Source organism: Penicillium riverlandense, assembly GCF_028828495.1.
Source record: "Penicillium riverlandense strain IBT 135883 chromosome Unknown utg000003l_segment0_segment0, whole genome shotgun sequence".
In the NCBI taxonomy this organism is placed as follows: Eukaryota; Fungi; Ascomycota; class Eurotiomycetes; order Eurotiales; family Aspergillaceae; genus Penicillium; species Penicillium riverlandense.
In genome coordinates this window covers 4,610,024-4,631,913 of record NW_026643196.1, presented here as the reverse complement: position 1 = coordinate 4,631,913, position 21,890 = coordinate 4,610,024, and the positions used below count along the sequence as shown (strand labels likewise).

Genomic DNA, 21,890 nt, shown 5'->3' with positions numbered 1-21,890 from the left:
TCACACTCTACCTTGTTTTATCCTTCTCGCTATACTCTGAGGGGTTGGTTACTGTAAGGGTGTTGTGACCTGAGCAGTTTCCCCTGCCGATGCTCTTCTCACTTCACATCACGTGGCCCTACGATCGCTATTCACGAGTACGTCTACCCCAACTTCCCAAGCTGCTCTGCTGCTTGTTTTTCAGAGATATCACTGACATGATGAATGTGAATAGGATAGCCATGGCCTGAAATGTGGTTGGAAAGTAAGTTCTTTCAGGTATCTTTCTCTATACAAAAGGCCAAGACTTATTGTTGTTGTAGGATTTATACTTGCCTATACTGCGTCTACACAGACACTAAGCGCTACCATGCCTCAACTGTTCCCCAACATTGAGACAGTGCTTTTTGCATACGCATCAAGTTGTTTGACATCGGTGGCGAAAACCCACCGCGGATATCAGAGCACTCAAGAACCAGACTAAAGCGCTCACCCCGACTGTGACGTCTTGCCAAACTCCACCTGGACGCCTTGACACCTTGACACAGACGCCAATCTCGACAACGAGCATCTTCATCAATATACGGAAAGTCCTGTTCGTGGAAGACGTCAAAAAGATGACGCAAAACTGGGTGGCCGAACACCGGATCCTCACAGTGCCAGGTGCCATTCCACGAGCTGCTAAGCTGGCTCGGTTTCTCTCAGAGGAGGAGATCCATGATATCGCATAATATGAGGGTGGTTTGGCCGGTACCTCCAACCTACCAAACCCATCAATTCTATGTTCATACACTGAATCTTCGGTGTTCGCGAACTAACAGCCTGCACTCGCTGGCTACCAAGCCTTGCTGCATGCGCCGTCGCCCAATGGCCTTAGCCGAGAGGCCTGGGATCGGACCCCCCGACCTATGCCGTTACTGCAGACGAGTACGTCCTTCTTCATTTCGTCATGCTACCTCCCTGGCTTGCGGCTGCGAGCGAGACGAATACTCGGTTGATTCGTGGATCCCCTCCCCCTGGCTCGCAGGGGATCTCTGGATGTGAGATGAGGTGGTCATGCAACCCGTTGTGCGCGATGTCTTGTTCTCTGGGCTTCAGGATTACCAACAGCTTCGCAACCGTACTCAGCTCCGACAGGGCATCCTGAGTCGTGTGTGTTTACCACGAAGAACACCCATCTTAACATGAATGATATTCCAGACTTCGAAACGTTTATTTCATTCACGATCCACACTGCGAAAGCATCTCGACGAAGCTCATGGCAAGACTACCTCAACTTCACTTTTCGCTTATTTCACTTCAGCCACGACTATGATGGGGCCTATCTATTACCTCTGTCTGTCCAATCAAATAAATTGGAGAGACTGTTCAGGATTCGTCGCAAATGTTGAGGCGCTCCACTAGTACCTCGAGACTCACCCGACCACTTTCCTATTCAGGAACGGTCGGAACACCCCATGCCCACTGTGTGGCCAGCTGAACACCTGGATTGATGGAAGCGACCGCTGAGAAGCACATTGGATAACACTCTCCACCGATACAAACGGTAAACAGCCAGGCATGGAACCAAACGACAATATCACACGCCCCATCGGCTTCGAAGATACCTCTCTATACTGCCACCTCCCCGCAGTCTAGCGTTTACAATAAAAATACGGGCGTTGTGCCTAATTGATCACTGACTTGGACAATGGCGACGCACGGGACAGCATCAGACTTCCGGCCTATCCTTCGCGACATAATTCTCCGGTCTCCAAGACCACACCCACCTGCAATATTGTGCGCAACCAAGATGCAGCTTGGCCACTACTTTACGGCCTCTTCAAGTTTGGGTCCCTCGACTACGCATCAACGGTCGGACATGATCACAACAGAGGACGCGACCCCCTTTTCTTCTCTGTTTCTCCTGATCACAATTTGCTTGGTTGTACCTCATGCAAAGGTCGAATGGCAAGTTCGGGAGTCCTGCCTGCAGTTTCATGATCAAAAAGGACAAACTCCTGACCTTGTTCACAGACGAAATAGTGGTGACTACCAGCAAGGAAGAAGACATTCATGCCCTTGTCGAGGCCAAGCTAGGCCTATCGTAAACCATCCAGCGAGGCTACCCTGCGGCAGATCGGTTGGGAAATGCTCTGCTCAGTAACCAGGCTCTATCTATATCAGGAGCTGCTTTGGCCAAACGGAAATGCCCCATCACGCAAAGGCAGTTCTGCAGTCGGGCGGAAGCTGGAAGGGACGCGGTGATCTGGCGTCTGATGGTAAGTACTATATTCTATTGAGGTTGACTTGTTCTGTAACTAACTGGTTCCTAAGCGTTCCGTGCCGGTGCTCATGGCGGATTCCAACCCCCCACCACGCCGAGACAGTTCTACAGTCGGGTGGAAGCTGGAAGGGACGCGGTGATCTGGCGTCTGATGGTAAGTACTATATTCTATTGAGGTTTACTTGTTCTGTAACTAACTGGTTCCTAAGCGTTCCGTGCCGGTGCTCATGGCGGATTCCAACCATCTAACCACAGCCTAGAAGGAGCCAAGCGTATAGCCTCCTGCGTCCGTTCGGCTGATTGATTGCGGAGTCTGGGAGGTAATGCACTGGTTGACCCAGGAGCAGCGCGGGGAACGATTTGCGTGGGATTTTGACAGTGGTTGTCAGATACGAGAACCGCAGCTGCCTTGCCTTTTAAACCTTCTGAGGAAGACCATGGTCCATCAGAAATTGGGGCTTGAGAACATTCGGATTTCCAGCGTTGATGCTGCCCAGGGAGCAGAAAGTCCGTACGTCATCTTGCCGACCGCTCGGCCAGAGAAACCGTGAGGCATGGCTTTTACCAACGCCCCTGCTCTGATTGCCAGTGCGATACAAAAGATTGCAATAGGTGGTCTTTGAGTGTTGTTGACTTGGAGTTTGTTGGTCCATGTCCTGCCCTCTGGAAGCAATGTTTACAACCGAACTTGGAAGTTCTTAGAAGCATTAAATTCAAGTAGGATCCGCATCCTACCAGAGTCAGACAGCTATAAACGAAGCGCGTATGGCTACTTTAATATGCTGCAAACCTGTGATTGCCGATCACGAGCATACCTACGGTACTGGGGAATCCGTTCTCTCGAGAGATTTGCGTCTGTTCACAGTTCAACCAAATCTGCTTCTGCTCGTCAGCATCAAGAGCAAGTTCTCAAATCGCGAACGACCCGAATAAACTTCGACACTTTGCGGGGTCTTCAGTTCCGGATGGCCCAGAGCGTTGGCGATGCTTTCGTGGATTTGGGACTTCGACTGGCCAGTTCTCCCCGCTCCCTGAGTGCTTTATTCAAAACAGCATTGGACCCTCCTTTGCACCGAACAGCATCGGGTTTATGAACAATAGAAATGCCTGCAACTGTCTTCGGGTTACCTTCGGCACTGGTGCGAAACATATGGATCAGCATCTCGATCTCACAGATGACCTTTTCGCGAGGATCTTACCTATACTAGCTTGCGCTTATAAGCCATCTCTCTTGTCATCTTCTCAAGTGCTTTATCTTCTTTCCTTCTCTATCTTCTCGCATCAAACCCTGTGAGTAAGTCTTCTACAGACAGGAACAGGAGATGATCAAGAATCTAACGGAGCAATCGGAAGCTTCGCGCGTCCAAAATTTCGGCTCGAAACTTGCACAGGCGTCGAACACACAGAATGAGAGGGCCATAGATGTTTTCGCATTCAACGACGGCGTAAAGCCCATGTCGTCCCACCTCGGCGCAGGCGTTGAGGAGCGGTTCAAAGATGAAGTCCAGAATTTGCTGTGGGAGTTGACCTATATCTCTCTCTGTTGAGATCACATATCAGTGACACTCCCTCGCGAGAGCCGTTTAGATAGTCTTTCTAGATAGCTTCATTACTTCCCTCTTCAGACACACACAAATCATGACATTCATTTCTCCTCCCTGATCGCCAGTATTTCAGCTCTCAAGAGTCTTTTTACTCACTAAACGCTTTCTACTCTCGAAAAGCCGGTGTGGGCGACCTTAACCATATACCGGCCATTGACATCAATGGGCACCCTGAATGGAAGGGAGTTTCGGTTCCGGTCAGTTGAATAAGATCCTGCAGTACCAGGTGATTAGGGTTGGGTAGGTATGCAACATAGCCGGTTCCACATGCGTTCATTTCCGTCTGGCCGCTTTACATAATGGAATTCAAAGACGCAATTTACCAAGATAGTCATCTAGTATTCCTTTATAGCAGTCTATTTTTCCTTTCAGTCCTATAGATCTAATATCTTTCTTGAGAAAGCGGTGTCCAAGGCGGTGACCCATAGCGTCTGCAGTAAATCTGTAAGAAAAAAAGTTTCGGGCGTCAACCTTCCGCCAACCAACAATTGATTCCGCCAGACATACACAATGAGGGCCAAGCGTTCGAAGAAGTATCGTAAGCTGATGCATCAGTATGAGCTTACTTTCGGTTTCCGTGAGCCATACCAGGTGTTGGGTATGTCCGCGTCCTGCTCACGATGCTGCATCCAGTGTACTGACCTGCCTTCCAGTGGATGCGAATTTCCTCCGAGCTGTCGACTCGTTCAAGATGGATCTAATCCCGGCTCTTGAAAGAACCCTCCAGGGCAAAGTGAAGCCACGTTAGTCTCCGCTTCGCCAACATACAATTACTGCAGGACACTGACCCATCCGCTCACAGTACTCACTAAATGTTCCCTCGCTGCGGTCATGGCCTCGCAGCCAATCAATCCGAAAACCAGCCAGCCCTATCGTCCACACCATCTCCCTCCGCCGACAACATTACCACTCCGCCATTGCTCTCATAACGAGGATTCCTCGCCCATCCCTGAAGCAGATTGTCTTCTTTCACTACTATCCCCGAGTCCCGATGCCAAGAAGAACAAGGAACATTACATTCTCGCGACGGCAGATGCGCCCACTCAAAAGAAGAGCGCCCAAAACGACTTCCAGCAGCGAAAACGGAAACGCGACGATGAGCGTGAAGAACAGCAGGCCATGCGCCGTGCCCGGGCGTTGCGCATTGGTGCGCGCTCGATCCCCGGCGTGCCCATTGTGTACGTCAAGCGGTCGGTTATGGTTCTCGAGCCTATGAGCACGCCGTCTGATATGGTGAGAGAGGGTGTCGAGAAGAGCAAGTTCCGTGCTGGATTGAATGAGAAATCTGCGCCGGTGAAGCGAAGGCAGGAAGGCGAGAGCAGTACGGGCACAGATGACAAGAAGAAGCGTGGGTCCAAGAAGGTGAAGGCTCCTAATCCGCTGAGTATGAAGAAGCCGAAAAAGAGGAACGAAGAGAAGGGCCCATCATCCGCGCCAAAGCAGGCCGCTGATGCTCCACGGGAACAAGCTGATGTCTCGGAGCAACCGGATGGGGATAACTCGGCTGCGTCTAAGCCCAAACGAAGACGCCGTCACAATAAGAGCGGTCCTCGCGAAGGAAACGAGGAAACCGAGCAACCGAATTCTGGCACTATGGAGGTGGACGCATAATTTACTTGTGTGCTGTCTTTGCATTGAATCGTCTTCATCTTTTCAAGGCGCGGCGTTGGGATTTGGTATTAGTTCATACAAAAAGTTAAACGAACCGTTACAAGTGTACATTCAATCTCATTCATTTGACAGAAGCCGAGGAATTGGGAAATTTGTAGGAGCAGAGTGGTATATTTGTACACAGAATATAAGATATACAAGACAGCGGGTGTTGTACATTTGCCGAAAAGGCATGCGACGATAGCATGAAGAAAGCCGAGGGAAGACCATACGCACAGGTATATGTCACACTGTCGAGACAGCATTTCACCCGGCAGACAAGTACAATGCCACCAATGCGGCGACCCTCAACTCATAAGCGCATCTCTCCGTCCCCCAGAAAAGAGCCTGATCACTCCGAACACCAATCCCAATCACAAAGAACGCAATCCTCATTTATTGCTTCGAAGCGGCAGAACCTTCGGCACCAGCCTGATTAGACCCGCCCTGTTCAACAGTCCTCTCGCGCGCCCAGACGTCTTCAATGCGGCGCCGGTTGCTCTTGGCCTCGTCTCGATTCCGCTTTGCCCGATTGTACCGCTCTGCCGAAAGACACTTGTTCACCTCCCGCTTGATGTCATTGCAATTGCCCATTGCTTTGTGGAGGAATCCGCGGGCGTGGCATTCGTCCAGCGCGGTCATGACTTCTTCGCAGTCTGGTGGGGGGTAGTTGTCAGCACATCATACCAACGCAATAGATAGGAAGCGGGAGCCATACTGGCATTGTAAGGAGTATGCAAATGGGAATGCATGATGAGTATCCGTTCCAGAGAGTCTCGCAGTGCAATGAAGAAGGAAGAGGCAGATAGTAGTAGGATGAATATGGGCGGTAAGTGGATCGCCCGGCAGAATCGGGCGGAAACAGTCCAGCCAAAAAAAAGTTGAAGATTTGGATGATCTTCCTCTCTCACTCCCAATCATGTCGTCCATGATCACCACAACGGCTTGGGTGCGGCGCGGTGTCGCTGCCCAATTCCCCACAAAATATGAGATTGACGAGGAGGAAATGGGCCGGATATCCAAGCTTGCGCGTATGCAGCTGGAAGATGCGCAAGAGGATCTGAACGCTGCCCAAGAGGGCCAAGCGGAAGAAGACACTGCCATGGATGAGGACGAGGATCACAAGAATGGTGGTGTGTCAGTCGCAGGCCAGGATGCCGCGGAGAATGATAGTGGGAAATCGGCCACGAAAGAGTGAGTTGGACAGAACCCGAGGAGAAATAACTGCATACTGACGGCATAAAGTGACGACGATGTTCTCAAAGAATTCGACCTGGAGCATTATGACAGTGACGAAAAAGACGAGGAGGGAGAGAAAGTTACTATGTTCGGCAATGTCAAGTCTCTGGCGTATCACCAGCCCAACGAGGCGGACCCGTACCTGGTCATTCCTGAGGAAGAAGACGACGAGGAGCGCGAGGAATTGCAAATCTTGCCTTCGGACAACATGATTCTGGCTGGAAAGCTCGAAGATGAGGTGGCTCACCTTGAGGTCTACGTTTACGAGGACCAGGCGGACAACATGTACGTTCACCACGACATCATGCTGCCTGCCATTCCACTTTGCCTGGAGTGGCTTGATATTCCCGTGGGCAAGAACACAGAGGGGCGGGAACAAGGAAACTTTGTTGCCGTGGGCACAATGGAGCCCGACATTGAGATTTGGGATTTGGATGTGGTCGACAGTATGTATCCCAACGCTATCCTGGGGCAGGGCGGCCAGCCCGAGACCAAGAAGAAGTCAAAGAAGAAGAAGCCCAAAGCGAACGACGAATATCACATCGATTCCGTGCTGGGGCTCGCAGCCAACCGGCTTCACCGCAACCTTTTGGCATCGGCATCGGCAGACCGAACCGTCAAGCTTTGGGACCTTAACACGACCAGCTGCGCCAAGTCTTACTCGCATCACACCGACAAAGTGTGCTCGCTAGACTGGCACCCGAAGGAGTCGACGGCTTTGCTCACTGGTAGCTACGACCGGACCGTTGTGGCGGCCGACATGCGTGCCCCCGATGCCCAGGCCCGCTGGGGTGTCGACGCCGACGTTGAGACTGTGCGCTGGGATCCGCACGACCCCAATTACTTCTACGTCACTACCGACGGTGGCATGGTGTACCGCTATGACGTGCGCAACATCCCCGCTACCCCGGCCGAGTCCAAGCCGGTGTGGTCGCTGCAGGCCCACGACTCCTCCGTCTCCTCCTTCGACATCAATAGCTCTATCCCCGGCTTCCTGGTGACCGGATCGACAGATAAACAGGTGAAGTTGTGGAATGTTGAAGACAACAAGCCGAGCCTGGTTGTTTCACGCAAGTTCGACGTCGGCAAGGTTTTCTCCACTAGCTTTGCTCCTGATCCGGAGGTGAGCTTCCGCCTGGCTATCGCCGGCAGCAAGGGTGTTGTGCAGATTTGGGACGCATCGACTAACGGCGCCGTGCGCCGCGCATTCGTCTCGCGGATGCCGGATCTGGCGGGCGAGGTGCCGGAGCGGATGATTGGGATGCCTGCGGATAATGACGATTCGGATGATGACGGTGATGCTGAGGACGGCGCGGGCCCTGACGTTCCTGGAGCCGATGGGTGGGAGTCGATGGATGAGGATTAAATGTCAGATACCCGAAGAGTCAATTCTTACACAAAAATATAGACCGCGCGTTGATATTATCAATATGCAAGTATAAATTACTCTATTCGCTTGTCTAATCCTTCTAGATCGCCATCTAGGCTCTATATCTATGAGCGATGCATGTAAAAAATCAAAGATCACGAAGTCTCCCGCTCATGCACCAGAGTCGTCAAATCCAGCAGACGATTCGAGTATCCCCATTCATTGTCATACCAGGCCATAATTTTGAAGAACTGCAGACCAGTCAATATCCACATCCCCTTGAAAAGGCAACATAATAAACATACCTGAGGGTTAAGCTCGGCACAAGCAGGCGCATCGATGATAGCACTATACGAGCTGCCATTGTAATCACTGCTGACGAGCTCCTCGTCGGTGACTTTCAGCACGCCGGCCATGTCCAGCTTCGCGGCTCGACGGAAGGCAGCCAGGATCTCAGATAGAGATGTGGGTTGAGCGGTGCAGACCGTCAAATCGATCATGGAGACATTGGGTCTAGTTCTATTTGTTAAAAGGGCAAAAATAGATGCATCAAAGCACGTACGTTGGCACCCGGATCGACACGCCAGTCACTTTCCCCTTCAACTCAGGCAACACGGCCGCGACGGCTTTGGCTGCACCTGTGCTTGTGGGAATGATGTTATTGAAGACTCCGCGGCCTATTCAATATTAGTACCTATCAATATGAAGATGCAGTTTGTGGTTGTCTCTTACCCAGTCGCTTGTTCTTCTTGCTATACCCATCTAGCACCTGCTGCGATCGCGTGGCAGCATGGACCGTCGTCAAAAAGCCCTGAGAGATCCCGAATGCTCCATGAAGAACTTTTAGGACGGGCGTAACGCAGTTCGTCGTGCAGCTAGCATTCGACACAACGCGGCAGTCCTCGGTAGGAGTATACGAATCCGAGTTCACGCCATAAACAAAAGAAGGCGAATCCGAGCTCGGCGCAGAGATGAGAACGCGCTTCGCCTGGCCATGTGTGATATGGTCCATTGCCAAATCCCGCTTGGTGAACTTGCCCGTGCATTCGAGGACATAGTCAACTCCCAGGGAGGCCCAGTTAAGCTTCTTCAGATCGCGCTCTGAGGTCAGGGCTATTTGATTGCCGTTGATGCTGATCAGGTGGTCAGATAGAGCGTGAATAGGAGTTCTTTCGTCAAGATCGCCCATGGATGAGTCGTAGCGGATCAGGTAGATTAGGTCTTCGACCGTGTTGCAGGTGTGGTTGATCGCGACTACTTGGATATCGGACCGGACTAGTGCTGCGCGGAGGACATTGCGGCCTAGATGGACGGAGGTGTTATTGTACATTCTATCCAGTTTCATTAACCAGCTTACCTATCCGACCGAAGCCATTGATGCCGACTTTACAGACTGTCGACTGTGTGTGGTTGATGGGAGCGTCGTGAATGGAGGGTGCCATGGTAGGTAGGGTTGGGCCAAACAAGGAAGGTCTGAAATTGCCTGGATTGTCTAAACAAGGTAAATACAATTGTTCTACATTTTTTCTAAGATATTCTCCCAGGCCAGAGGACGCCATTATCTATAAGTAAATCTAGCCCTCATCACTGCCGAGTCCTTCAACCCAACGACGATCGGACAAGTATCACGGATATTGCATCGGCTTTCAAAACCTCCGATCAGAGCCAGACAATCCGATCGGAAATACCTCAGTTGCGAGATTACCAGTATAGCTGTCGAGTCCAAATTGCCTTGGTCCTTGCCGTCATCGGATAACCGAGACGACGGAGCAGCCGCAGCCAATAACGATGCCGGTTTTCGCCGAAACTCCCGCCCCCACGACCCGGCTCAGCGGAGCGGCAGTGGAAGTGACGCAGGGGCCTCCGGCCTGCTGGGACGGATTTGTTTAGGATTGGATCCAATTGGGGGAGAAACTGGCGGAAGTCGGAGGTTTCGAATGTTGAGGCTTCAAATAGGTTAGTTAGCCTTGGGACATGGTAGTTCGATGCGCCGGACCTGGATAACGGGAAACAGTTGATACATACTAGAAGAACCAGTAGAAAACAAGAATTGAGGCACAGGTTGACAAGAGGGCACTAATTAAGAACGAATCGATATTGTTCGCTATTATCATTGACAAGAACAGGCTTTCAATGAAGATCTTGGTAGAGATGATCTCATACTCAACTTCGGACAAGACCCGATATTCTGGATGGTGTCTATTTCTGTTAGATAATGGGTTTCAATAGGTGGTATTTCCATCGGCAATTCCTATCAGAAAGAAGTCCAGGCCAATTTCACGAATAAAGGCCATCGTGTATTTGGCCGACATCTCAGAGCAGCGGAAGAACTCTACTCCATACGCTTCCTCCGCATCGGCATTTTAATCTGCCAAGAATAGTCCATGGCTTTTCAACATTCCGGTCTCGCCAATCTATGATGTCTTCAAAGCTCTGTTCAAATCTCAATATGTGTGGTAAAACAACTACTATCAGAACAGCGCGGGTCATCCACAGGTTTAAGTCAACATCCTACTTGCTCAACGCAAGCTTCTTAATCTCTACCACCACTGCGTCAGTGACTTCCTTAGTAGTCGCATTCCCACCCAAGTCACGGGTCAAAATTCCCTGCTCGCACACATTCTCGACGCAATCCAGTAACTTCTTGGACGCATCTTCCTCGCCAAGCCAACCAAGCATCTCCGCCGCTGTCCAAAAAGTAGCCACAGGGTTCGAAATGCCCATTCCAGTGATGTCAAAGGCCGACCCGTGAATCGGTTCAAACATGCTAGGATACTGCCGCGTAGGATCCAGATTAGAAGTAGGCGCAATTCCAATAGAGCCGGCCAGGGCAGCAGCGAGGTCAGACAAGATATCCGCGTGCTGTAACATCAACAATATCAGCCAGACACCCACATCATGACAATATACGGACTTACCAAGTTAGTAGCAACAATAGTATCCAAGCTCTCGGGCCTCAGAACCATCCGCGTAGTCATAGCGTCCACCAGCATTTTATCCACGGTCACGTCCGGAAACTCCTCAGCAACGGACTTGGCAACTTCATCCCACAGAACCATTCCATTGCGCTGGGCATTGCTCTTAGTGACAACAGTCAACAGCTTCCGCGGTCTCTTCTGCGCTGTCTCAAAAGCGAACCGCATGATTCTCTCAACCCCATGACGAGAGAATATGGCAGTCTCTGTCGCAACCTCCCATGGCTTTCCCTGATGCGAGCGCCCTCCTTGTCCGGCATACTCACCTTCGCTGTTCTCTCTGACAATCACCCAGTCCAAATCGCTGGTCTTGCACTTGCGCAGCGGAGACTCGGTTCCGCGGAAGACTCGCGTTGGACGCACGTTGGCGTACTGCTGTAGGGGCTGACAGATCGCTAGACGCAAGCCCCATAGAGAGATGTGGTCGGGGACATCTACGGTCATTTCTTAGCCGGGTATACAACTCGAGGAGTTCCTTTGCTTACCCGGGGCCCCAACAGCACCGAAGAAAATGGCATCGTGCTTCTTGAGCTCGTCCAGGCCACCGTCCGGGATGTATTTGCCGGTTTTCTTGTATGTCTCAGAACTCCAGTCGTAGTGAGTGAAGTTCAATTTGAACGTTTGGAGGGTGTCGGTCAGTGCATCCAGAGCCGTGATGCCAGCCTCGATAACCTCGGGACCGATGCCATCGGCTGGAATGGCAGCTATGTTGTAGGTATTTTGGGCTGAGAGAGTAGAAGAGGGTGACATTCTAGCAGCTTGGTAGGTCCAGGTGTTGCGTGAAGATGGTCCGAAAGAAACGGTTAGCGGGGGTTTTTAAAGTCTGTCGAATGCTGCGGGATTAAGCCCGTGGCAACAGATTTTCTAAGCTTTCTACCAATTAATAGCCGTGAGATAGAAAAGACACTGGGCGATTCGCGATGATTGTGTAGATCTCGGAGGTTTCATACACCGGAAGACCCACTAGGAGCAAGACATATCCGGGGATGCTCTGACATGCTCCGGAGACTAACGGGTACGGTATCCGGGTGGGTCAAGACCAGCCCTAGTTGAGTGTCGAGGATGGCATTCGGGCGAGAAATGAAGAACTGCATAAAAGGCACAGCCATCCGCAGATCTCATTTATCGACATTGTTCTGTCTTTAAGCTGCGTCTTCCGAATTGATTGCCACAAACTCCGCAACCATGACGATTCCCCACCAGAATATCGATCAAGTTCTGAATTACATTCTGCCCTACATTGAAAAACATACGAAATCGGAACCACCAGCTGGAAAAACCAAGCGCCCGTTTATCCTCGCCCTAACCGGGCTCCAAGGCAGCGGGAAATCCACCTGGACCTCCGCGCTCGTGCAAGCATTGAACGAGAAGCACAAACTTAGGACAATCAATCTCTCTCTCGACGACCTCTATCTCGACCACGAAGATCTGGTTCAATTGCGCAACGACAATGCATCAAATAAACTTCTCAGGACGCGCGGCCAGCCCGGTACACACGACACGAAGCTTGCAGTTACTTTCTTCGATAGCTTAACAAAGACATCTGAGGATACCTTGATTCCAGTCTTTGATAAGAGCAAGTTTAACGGCGAAGGCGCGAGAGCACCTAAAGAGACATGGACTCGTATTACTGCTGGAGAAGTGGTAGATGTTGTCGTGTTCGAGGGCTGGTGTGTTGGTTTCCAACCCTTGGACGAGCAGACAATACAGAAAAAGTGGGAAGATGCCCAGAAAAATGTCACGAAATCAGAGTATCCGATTGTCACGCTGGGTGACCATAAACTGGAACATCTCGTTCAGGCCAACCACAGCTTGCGAAACTACTGTGACTCGTTCATGGGGCCTCAGCATTTAGATTTCCTTGTTCATTTGGACACGAACGATTTGGTAAATGTTTACCAGTGGAGGATCCAACAGGAACATGCCCTTCGTGAGATCAAGAATGAAGGTATGATGGATGAGCAGGTTGTGGATTTTGTGCGTGGCTATATGCCTGCGTATGAGCTGTATCTCGACCAGTTACGGGATGGGTTCTTTGGCTTGGATATGACGGCCAGGAAAGGGCAGTTGCGCGTTGTTCTTGATCGGGAACGAAGAGTTGTTGACACGGTTTTGTACAAGTGAGTTGTGATATGCTATAGCTACAAGATCATAGGAAATTTTCGTGGATCATCCATGGCGCATCAGCGACACTCCAGAGGTCAGGGACAGAGGAGTCTGGGAAGGGCGTGGAGTCCTCGCCCACAGCCCAGGGGCAGAATGGCATCTCTCTGTCGGCCGTGTTGCCAAAGACAAGGCCGGCAGAAGTATACCCACTCAAAGAGAATCCGTGGTTTGTTAGGTCTGAAATGACCGAGCTGTCGCCAGCGTTGGTTTGCGAGGCGAGCACGACCGAGTTGAAAGGCTGTGCAGGTCCCACTCCACGGTCTGGTGAGGTAACGGAGGTTTCGGGAAGTTGCGCTCCGCCAGGCAAATCACCCTGAGAACCACTGCTGCCTCCCCTGTTTTCTCGCAGAGTTGGTATGTCAAGGCGTTCGACAGACTGAAGATTGGACTGATGATTCGACAAAATGACTGCATTCTGTGACTTCTTGGAAGAGTCCACGCTAGTCAATAACGCAGACTCCATGCCTTTGATCGCCTCGATGCAAGTCTCCGGCCATCCACTTCCACGCAACGCTAGATTTTCAAAAATCCTAATCCCCATTTTCGCATATTTGAGCGCCAACGGGACGGGAAAGTCCCCTTCCCACGAGGCATACATCAGAATAAGGCACGCCATCCATGTAGCCCAAGTAAACGATGGCCAGGACAGTGGAGCATCCGACCCTGCCTGTTCCTCTCTGGACGCAGAAGCCCTATATCTGTTCAATTCCAAGAGCAAAGACCGCGAGGACTCGATACACGTCTGCAGTGCGTTCTTGTATTCAGGGCTGGGTTTCTCGGCCGCGAGGAGCGGCCTATTCATGGAGATGATGGCTTCATTCTTCAAGATTATCAAAAGCGATCGATGGTATAGTTGTAATGAAGGAGTATCTCCGTCATCGTCGACGGGGTACACATCATCGTAGACTTCATTCCACCATTGCGACATCTCTCCATTGACGCGCGCCGCTTCCAGGGAATTTGGGTGGCTGTGTAAGATAGACTTATTGCGCAGTTCCACCACAAGGCCGCGGATTCTCGCGAATTTTGCAAGATGACAAAGTAGCCGCAGTCGATGATCGCCATCCGTTCTAGATGTAGCTGTAGTATGTGTCTCTTCCCCGGGATAACAGACATCAATATCATCGTCTCTGATGGCTAGCGGGATCCCTAGTGCTTGGGAAAGGTATCGTTCAAGACAATATATGGACCAAAATAGTCGCCGTCGAATATTAGCCTCCTCGTGGCGAAAGCACGAGAAGCGTCCCGGGCAGCGGTGCAGACCTAGATGGAACGCGGAGCGAGTAATTGTGCCTCCTACCCGGGAAGCAATGTTGAGGCGTAGGAGTGACACGAGCACGAGCTGAATGGAGAATGCAGCTTGTAGTAAGGGCAGTGTTGTTGATTCTGAGAGGAGACTTTGTATGTCTTGCATCATATGCCGAACGGTGCGAAAGACTAGAGTTGAAGGGACGCGTCCTAGATGGGCTGTGCCGGACTGTCTGCTGTCTCCAAGGGATATAGAAACCACGGAACGAAGAATGATCATCTCGATCCGCCCTAAGGCTTCTATTCCTGATTGACTGGCCTTCTCCATAGACGTGAGGACCGTCGGTGCGTGCAAGAAGGGAAATATCGGATGCCAGTGTTCAAAGTAACTATGCGTCCAGCGGGCAAGGTCATCAAACGAGTAATTGGAAATTTCTGAAAAGTCTAACTCCTGATTCGACCATAGCTCATCGGCGCCCACACTTCGTAGCCGGTCATCTTCACCCGGCACAGAGCACCGGTCACGGACCCGAGACCTATGCAGGTCCGCAGAACGCCGCGCAAAGGCATCGTATACATGTCGGATAAAGTGAATACCGCTGGAGCTCCCAATAAAACTGGCCGAGCCGTCGTGTTGGGATTCTCTCATGTAACCTATCTCCCGGGGCGATGGCTGCGTTGTGCCTGTCGTTGAGGCTCGCTTCTGGCGTTTGGCGCGGGGTCCATACTGCCATTCGGGTTCGTGTTCATCGACCCTGGTACTGGCTGGGGAATGTGATTCCATTATCACATTTTTTTCGCAGATATTATTCATCCGAAACAAGTCCTGTCGAGATGATGTCTTCGGGATCACGTGGAGTCCCGGAGGTTTCTTTGTCCGGAAACCAACTCGGCATGTTAACTCCCTTTCAATCAACAGGAAGGTCTCACGAAGTCATTAAAGAGCGCGGTATATCCAGCATATTTTGCTCAAGACACAATCCGATACGAAAAGATGGTGCGTCCGCGTTCCAAGCGCCCCAGGCCATCGGATGCCATGACAGCGGGTACGAGTCAATCCAACCACCTGGCAATGCAACCAAGACTGATCTATATTCAGTCTCCGAGGGCGAAGAATCAAGTCCTATCTCCTGTGAGAGTTGCAGACAGAAAAAATGCAAAGTATGTGTGTCTCACGAGTTCTTCTCTGACTTGATACTAATTTCGGAACTAGTGTGACCGCAAGCTGTATGGCCTGATAGAATACAGCTTTGGTCATTATTTACTGATCGGTAATCAATAGGCCATCCTGCTCACAATGCACTGGAGATCCCTCAAAATGCACCTATCCAGAAAGTGGGAAGAGGTAAAGCACCCCAAGCTCTGCTTAAACATCAAGTTGACATTGCTGCAGGGGACTACCACTGGGCTATCTTCACCAACTCGAGCAGCGATTAACAGAGACCGAGCAGGCATTATATGGAGCACTCATGACACTGCGCTCAATGCAGGCCACAAGTATGATCCGCGCGTCCCCGAAGCCCGAAACTGCACCCAAGCAAAAGGCTACCCGCGTGGAGGAGTGGTCTCAGCTTCCACTACGAGAATGGCCGGATCTGGAGCGTTGGTTGACGGTGATGTCGGAGCAATTCAGCGTTGAACTGCCCGCTGGGGAGGTGTTATTTCCCGTAGCCTCCGGTGGAGATATTCATTCGGGTCCGATTACCCCAGGTAATCTCGGTGGGACCCGCCACTGGAGTCGTCTAGGAGGTCCCCAGTTGCACTCCGCTTCTTATCTGTCCCCAGAGACGGTCATCACAGAAGGTGGCCATGAAGAGCGCGGGCGGCATGCTCCCGTGCTGGAAACTTCACCCTCATCATATGCCATACACGGCACCGTGACTAGCGAGGTTTCCGCATCAATTGCTCGGGCTCCGTCTGATATGGGGGAATGTGCCAGGTCACTTCCAGCTGCAAGGGACAACGAACCAACCGCAGCGGAACCAGGGCCGGCGCGCCAGCTGACGCAGAGAAACCCTAGTATATACTTCTGATACGTTTCTGACGCGGAGTGTGTTTGGTGTGTCCATAAACATGAAATGTCCCGCGTCCCGCTGCTTATCTGGGACGGCCGGACTCCGACCCAAGTGGGCCACTGGGCGACGGGACTTGGGCGAGAAAAGTCTTTCTTCGCTGCAGGAGAGTTTTTCCGGCGTCTGAAGCTACACTCGCCATAATGATTATTTCATGTAACCTGGTGCAAAACTACGCTCTTCACCGGGCCATTTTCTTCCAGTGGCCATTCTCAAATCCTGCCCTCCACTCGGTCCAGTCCAGTCCAGTCCAGACCCTCTTCTTCAAGGAATTGTACAGGCGAAGCCCCACTCCGAATCCACCCACGCGGCCAGACCCAAGGACACACCAGCTGAACCGAAGAGGTAACTCTGTCCTGGCGCCGGTCGCTGTTGCAAGTGCTGGTCTCGCATCGCACGGTCGCATCACGGAGCACTCGGCATGCACCATCACTGGCCGGTGGGCGCGCGCAGGGTGGCCGATCAGGCACCTCCAATTCCCCTGGCGACGGAGTTAGCGTCCGTTACTAACAGGGCGGGGACGGACGTGGTTGGTGGCGAAAGGATATCCGTGCCCTTCGAGGCAGTTTAGCGCCGGGAGGGTGTGTTCGGGTGTTTCAGTCCAGGGATTCTGTGTGCCTGGATTGCATCAGTTTGGCACTGGCGTCGCATTCTAATTATTTTCCACGAGGGGAGAGTTTGGACCAACCGTCTCCCCTGGGACAACTAGTCACCCCTCGGACAATGGGAAGGTCGCCCTAGATTGATCGAGGAGAACCATTTGCCCCTGCCCGTAGTGGCCCTTGGGCGAGAATAAGGAGGCAAAGCGGGGAGGGGGATTTCCAGGGTTGGCGGGATGAACCATTCGGAGGAGTAACCAAGCGCAGGGTCAATTGTAGACTGAAGTTTTCTCTCTGGTGGACATGGTGGATCCCCCTGGAGCCCGACCTCTAAGCGCCGCGGTCGCTCCACGGTTTGATCTCTCCTTCTCCTTCTCCCGCCCTTCGTTCGTTTTGGCTTTGCCCTTCATTCTCTCTCTATCTTTTCTTTCTTCTCTGTCCTTGATGCTGTGATCTGTGATCCTGGACTCCTTTTTTCCCTTTCTAAAACTTACCCCCTTGGCGCGTCCTGGTTGTCCGCTGCATTCCTTCGCTACACCCTGGACGGAAAAGCAATAAGGAGACCCTCGCCTTCCTAGCTTTTGCAGAGCAAAACTACATATCGACGGTCTTGACCTTGACATTCATTTTGGGAAAGTGCCAGACACCCCAATTGACATTTCGACCGAATCCAACCCGCCCATCCGATCCCGCACATTCCTGGCCGGATCCTCCATTCCCTTCCCTTCTTCGCCTGCGATCGTCGGCCACGCGAGAGACCGATTTCGTCACAACCTGCGATAAATTTAGCAGTCCGTGAAAAATCCCCGATTCCGTCATGTCGAACATCACTCGCGCATTCACCAAGCGCACAAAGCGCCCGGAAGTGTCTGCGCCCATGCCATATCGCGCCGACGGGCATGTCCGCTTCAATTCGGGCACTATAAAGCGCGGCAACATCTCGGGCCCCGTGCAGCTTCTGTCGACTACGAATATGCTCGCCTACAACGCTCCCGATCTCAACTCTGCTGGCTCGTCGTCATCGTCATCATTGCGTTCGGACTCCGACGCGGCCCTCTCTCCGCACAGCTACTCTTCCTCCATCACCACCCCGGATATGTCGCCATGTGAGACATCTCCCGTGGAGGCGAACCCGTCTTACTTCCCCAAGCGCTCGGCGACGGTCACCAGTCACCCGCGCTCGTCAACTTCCTCCTCGTCCACCACCGAGGCCCCGGTGATCCCGAAGCGGGCTCTCTCGCACACCAAACGGTCCCACCAGGATCTGGCCCACAAGCGATCCATCTCACGCATGTCCCCGCCCCCTCCAGTGTGCCGACCGGCCACTCAGCTGGACGGGTGTCGCAACAGACCCCAGAGCTGCACCCATTCGGCAAGGAACTGGAGCAGGTGAACGAGGTCGCGGAGGAATTCGGCAACTTCCGCGTGGTCGATGAAGAGGAACTGGTGCTCCATCGCAAGGGCCTCAAGAAATTCTCCGTGGACGATTATCTCTCCGAAGTCGAGGAACTCTACGGGAGCATCTTTGACGACCAACTGGGTCCCATCAGCACTGGAGCCTGGCTGTAACGAACGAAACTCCCGACTTGATTCATCATTTTGTCCTGGTTGACCCAGGCGGGTGATGTTGACGACACGAGCTCGCGGACTTGTTGTTAGAAGGACTGGATTTTCTTCTCTTCGCTCGGCCGCCACTGACGACCCACTCTTATTCCCTCTTTGACGATATCTGATTTTGTTTTGGTGCACCATATACCATGGGAGGAGTCTCTTCTGTTCCCGCGTTCTACTATCATTGAATGTCTGCGGTTTTCTTTTTGTGCGACTGACGGCGCCATTCTCGGTTCCAAGGATGTTTGGCTCTGTGTGTTGGATTGAGCGGTGGTTGATGTTGGATATCTACTATCATGCCCGAGAAAGTTAACAGGAAAAACAAACCACTTGATCTACCTTAAACCATACAATAAGCCATCCCCGTAGAGCCGAGGAGACACCGATGACATAATCCCCATGGTAGTTCCCCAAAGCGGTTAGTGCCGTCAGGGTTGACCCACAACTCGAGTGAGGGAAAAAATTCGACTTGTTTTGCTTTTTGCTTCAACGTGCTCACTGGCTCTGTCTGCATCCGATTCATCGATCTCTGTCGAAGAAACTGGATGCTTGCCACGGGTGCAGACAGATGCGGCTTCTTTTTCCCTGTCTCCCCCTTCCCTGAAGCACCACGGTAGACCTCGAGTCTCGCGCGACCTGTCGTGTGCTCAGACCAGACCTCCATCAGTTCGACTCCCGACGGCCCAGATGCCCGAGTGCGAACTAGCAAATGTCCATCAACGATCCTTAGCATAGCATATCCTCGTCATTTCATCCATATCCCTCGCTGGTCATGGTTTCTCTGGCCACGGCTCCTCGAAACCCGGCAGTAACGGCCACACCGCTACACTCCGAATCGAAAATGATAGCGGCTTCGTCGCCCGTGTCGATCCTCAAAAAATCCAAGTCCGTACCGGCGGCTGCCGGCGTCAAACGCAAAATCAACGAGATGGACTTGACGCTTTCTCCCACCTCGTCTGTCTGCTCCGATCCGGGCGATGACGCCCCTTCGGCCAAGAAGCGGCCCCGCGTCCAGTTCAATAACGACGTCGAGATGCGAGAGATTGGTAATCAGCCAAATAATTCCCCCCCCGGCACATCAGAAAAAAGTCTTGCGGTCGTCCGGGAGGAGGTGCGCAGGGCAATCCACCGCCATGTCTCTGCATCGGACAGCGAGGCATACGACCGGATCAAGGAGATTTTCTCGGCGGATCCGAAAAAGGCCCACGACGAGGTGATGGCGTCGTACGACTTACCGACGCATGCCGCTCTGAAACACCATCTCCAAGGGCTGCTCTCGCATGTGGCCTCGTTGGATCGGACCTGCAACGGCCTTGTGCAGGCAGTTCTCAACAGCGAATGGCTCGGTCGGGACGAGTCTTATGTCAAGCTCTACATCCGGTTTCTGGGGAATCTGGCCGCCGCTCAGGGTACTTATCTGGGTACTATCCTGAAGATGCTGGCCACCAACCTCGGCAGTGTTCCTCGCGGGACGGGCAAGCTCGTTGGGTACGGGCCCGTCCGCGGTTCCGAAATCTACAAGCGTGTCCATATGGCTCTGCGCCATGTGATGAAGCTTGTTCCCGCTGGCAGCGGCACGCTGTCCCCGATCTTGTCTCAGCAATTCCCCTTCGAGACGGACTCGCCCAAATCCCACATCTTCTACACACAAAATCTCATTCAACTCGTCTCCTACGCTCCTGAACTCCGTTCCGATATCCTCTCCCTGATCACCGAGAAGTTGGTCAAAATCGATGTCCAAATCCAAGTGGATATGGAAGACGTCGAGGATGAAGTCGGCGAAGATTTACTACTTGAAGTCTCGGCTGATGAGGAGAACGCGAACGAGGAGGAGGATGACATCGATGACGATGCCTCTTATGAGTCGGCCGACGCTGAGACCGAGCGCGTGCAGGGGATCAAGGAAAACATCCAGAAAGTGGATGGGATGATCGACGTCCTCTTCGAGTATTTCAACACCCCATTCACATCTGGCACTCTCGCTGAAAAGGAGAACACCCTCGACCTCCTCCTGAGCCACTTCCAAACCATCATCCTCCCCACCTACAAATCCCGCCACCCCCAGTTCCTACTCTTCCACTTCTCCCAATGCTCGCCCGAACTGGTTGATCGCTTCGCCGCAACCTGCATCGGCCTAATCTTCAACAAGCTGCAGCCTGGGATCATGCGCCAATCCGCAGCCGCATACCTAGCCAGCTTCGTCGCCCGCGGCGCCCACATCTCCGGGGAGGTCGTGCGGGACGTATTCGACCTCCTCCTCAGCCACCTCGACAAGCTCCGCTCCGACTACGAAGGTAGCTGTCGCGGGCCCGACCTCCGCCGCTACGGGCCCTTCTACTCCACCGCGCAAGCCCTCCTCTACATCTTCTGCTTCCGGTGGCGCGACCTCACCACCGCCGCCGTGGACGGCGACAGCGCCGAGCAAGTCGACGACCTAGAGCCGAGCCAAGTAACCTTCTCCCCGAATATCAAGGAGGTGCTACACAAGGTGATCTACTCGCGCCTCAACCCCCTGAAAGTATGCTCGCCCAGCATCGTCACGGAGTTCGCGCGCATCGCCCACCACTTCCAGTTCCTCTACGTCTACCCGCTCCTCGAGACAAACAAGCGTCTCCGCGTGACGGCCTACCGCAGCATCTCCACCCTCGCAGACCCGCGCTTCAGCGCAGTCGAGCGCGAGATCCGCGCTGGCGATTCCCTGGGCTACCAGCTCGACGCCTACTTCCCCTTCGATCCATACCACCTCCCGCGCAGTCGCCGCTGGCTGGATGGTGACTATGTCGAATGGCGCGGGATCCCGGGTCTCGACCAGGCGGATGATTCGGATAGTGACGCTGATGAAGATGGTGAGGACGGCGCGGAAGATGCCACTGAAACTGATGAGGAGTGAAGAAGCCCGATGAGGATTAATGACCGTCATCTACAGAAGCTGGTTTCATGTCTTGATCTACATTGTTTCTATCTGTCGTTTCAGCGTGGCGTTTGTGGTTTTTTGTGTCAATGTTTTGTCGTGTCTCTACTACTGGTAGATCTTGATACCATGCTTCGATGACTGATTATGCTGTGATGTGTTGTGATGTGATGTGATACTGATGTCCACAATGTATCTTAT

General features: G+C 52.5%; 12 protein-coding genes across 12 annotated transcripts; 8 read left to right on the top strand and 4 right to left on the bottom strand.

Moving 5' to 3' along the window:
- Positions 1 to 89: 89 nt before the first annotated feature.
- On the top strand, positions 90 to 710 carry N7474_005498 (uncharacterized protein; the record flags this gene model as incomplete). The annotated part of the gene is made up of 2 exons (XM_057196913.1): positions 90 to 137; positions 459 to 710. The coding sequence occupies 2 exons, from the start codon at positions 90 to 92 to the stop codon at positions 708 to 710; spliced, it is 300 nt and encodes a 99-aa protein (XP_057054309.1).
- A 1,457-nt stretch (positions 711 to 2,167) lies between these two features.
- N7474_005497 (uncharacterized protein) lies at positions 2,168 to 2,505 on the top strand (the record flags this gene model as incomplete). The annotated part of the gene is made up of 3 exons (XM_057196912.1): positions 2,168 to 2,240; positions 2,296 to 2,399; positions 2,455 to 2,505. The coding sequence occupies 3 exons, from the start codon at positions 2,168 to 2,170 to the stop codon at positions 2,503 to 2,505; spliced, it is 228 nt and encodes a 75-aa protein (XP_057054308.1).
- Positions 2,506 to 3,567: 1,062 nt separating this feature from the next.
- Positions 3,568 to 5,460, top strand: N7474_005496 (rRNA-binding ribosome biosynthesis protein UTP23; the record flags this gene model as incomplete). Its single annotated transcript, XM_057196911.1, has 5 exons — positions 3,568 to 3,787; positions 3,970 to 4,046; positions 4,405 to 4,447; positions 4,503 to 4,592; positions 4,652 to 5,460. The coding sequence occupies 5 exons, from the start codon at positions 3,568 to 3,570 to the stop codon at positions 5,458 to 5,460; spliced, it is 1,239 nt and encodes a 412-aa protein (XP_057054307.1).
- Positions 5,461 to 5,895: 435 nt separating this feature from the next.
- N7474_005495 (COX assembly mitochondrial protein) lies at positions 5,896 to 6,251 on the bottom strand (the record flags this gene model as incomplete). Its single annotated transcript, XM_057196910.1, has 2 exons — positions 5,896 to 6,155; positions 6,218 to 6,251. 2 exons carry the CDS (start codon positions 6,249 to 6,251, stop codon positions 5,896 to 5,898), a joined length of 294 nt encoding a protein of 97 aa, XP_057054306.1.
- A 167-nt stretch (positions 6,252 to 6,418) lies between these two features.
- Positions 6,419 to 8,104, top strand: N7474_005494 (rRNA-processing protein PWP1; the record flags this gene model as incomplete). Its single annotated transcript, XM_057196909.1, has 2 exons — positions 6,419 to 6,693; positions 6,745 to 8,104. 2 exons carry the CDS (start codon positions 6,419 to 6,421, stop codon positions 8,102 to 8,104), a joined length of 1,635 nt encoding a protein of 544 aa, XP_057054305.1.
- Positions 8,105 to 8,262: 158 nt separating this feature from the next.
- N7474_005493 (type I glyceraldehyde-3-phosphate dehydrogenase) lies at positions 8,263 to 9,549 on the bottom strand (the record flags this gene model as incomplete). The annotated part of the gene is made up of 5 exons (XM_057196908.1): positions 8,263 to 8,358; positions 8,413 to 8,620; positions 8,670 to 8,784; positions 8,840 to 9,409; positions 9,465 to 9,549. 5 exons carry the CDS (start codon positions 9,547 to 9,549, stop codon positions 8,263 to 8,265), a joined length of 1,074 nt encoding a protein of 357 aa, XP_057054304.1.
- Positions 9,550 to 10,618: 1,069 nt separating this feature from the next.
- On the bottom strand, positions 10,619 to 11,832 carry N7474_005492 (putative tartrate dehydrogenase; the record flags this gene model as incomplete). The annotated part of the gene is made up of 3 exons (XM_057196907.1): positions 10,619 to 10,969; positions 11,026 to 11,516; positions 11,568 to 11,832. 3 exons carry the CDS (start codon positions 11,830 to 11,832, stop codon positions 10,619 to 10,621), a joined length of 1,107 nt encoding a protein of 368 aa, XP_057054303.1.
- Positions 11,833 to 12,267: 435 nt separating this feature from the next.
- Positions 12,268 to 13,206, top strand: N7474_005491 (uncharacterized protein; the record flags this gene model as incomplete). The annotated part of the gene is made up of 1 exon (XM_057196906.1): positions 12,268 to 13,206. The coding sequence occupies one exon, from the start codon at positions 12,268 to 12,270 to the stop codon at positions 13,204 to 13,206; it is 939 nt and encodes a 312-aa protein (XP_057054302.1).
- A 25-nt stretch (positions 13,207 to 13,231) lies between these two features.
- Positions 13,232 to 15,280, bottom strand: N7474_005490 (CeGAL family transcription factor; the record flags this gene model as incomplete). Its single annotated transcript, XM_057196905.1, has 1 exon — positions 13,232 to 15,280. One exon carries the CDS (start codon positions 15,278 to 15,280, stop codon positions 13,232 to 13,234), a length of 2,049 nt encoding a protein of 682 aa, XP_057054301.1.
- A 700-nt stretch (positions 15,281 to 15,980) lies between these two features.
- Positions 15,981 to 16,529, top strand: N7474_005489 (uncharacterized protein; the record flags this gene model as incomplete). The annotated part of the gene is made up of 1 exon (XM_057196904.1): positions 15,981 to 16,529. The coding sequence occupies one exon, from the start codon at positions 15,981 to 15,983 to the stop codon at positions 16,527 to 16,529; it is 549 nt and encodes a 182-aa protein (XP_057054300.1).
- Positions 16,530 to 17,984: 1,455 nt separating this feature from the next.
- On the top strand, positions 17,985 to 18,736 carry N7474_005488 (uncharacterized protein; the record flags this gene model as incomplete). Its single annotated transcript, XM_057196903.1, has 2 exons — positions 17,985 to 18,476; positions 18,527 to 18,736. The coding sequence occupies 2 exons, from the start codon at positions 17,985 to 17,987 to the stop codon at positions 18,734 to 18,736; spliced, it is 702 nt and encodes a 233-aa protein (XP_057054299.1).
- An 814-nt stretch (positions 18,737 to 19,550) lies between these two features.
- N7474_005487 (rDNA-binding RNA polymerase I transcriptional factor) lies at positions 19,551 to 21,668 on the top strand (the record flags this gene model as incomplete). Its single annotated transcript, XM_057196902.1, has 1 exon — positions 19,551 to 21,668. The coding sequence occupies one exon, from the start codon at positions 19,551 to 19,553 to the stop codon at positions 21,666 to 21,668; it is 2,118 nt and encodes a 705-aa protein (XP_057054298.1).
- Between the last annotated feature and the right edge of the window lie 222 nt (positions 21,669 to 21,890).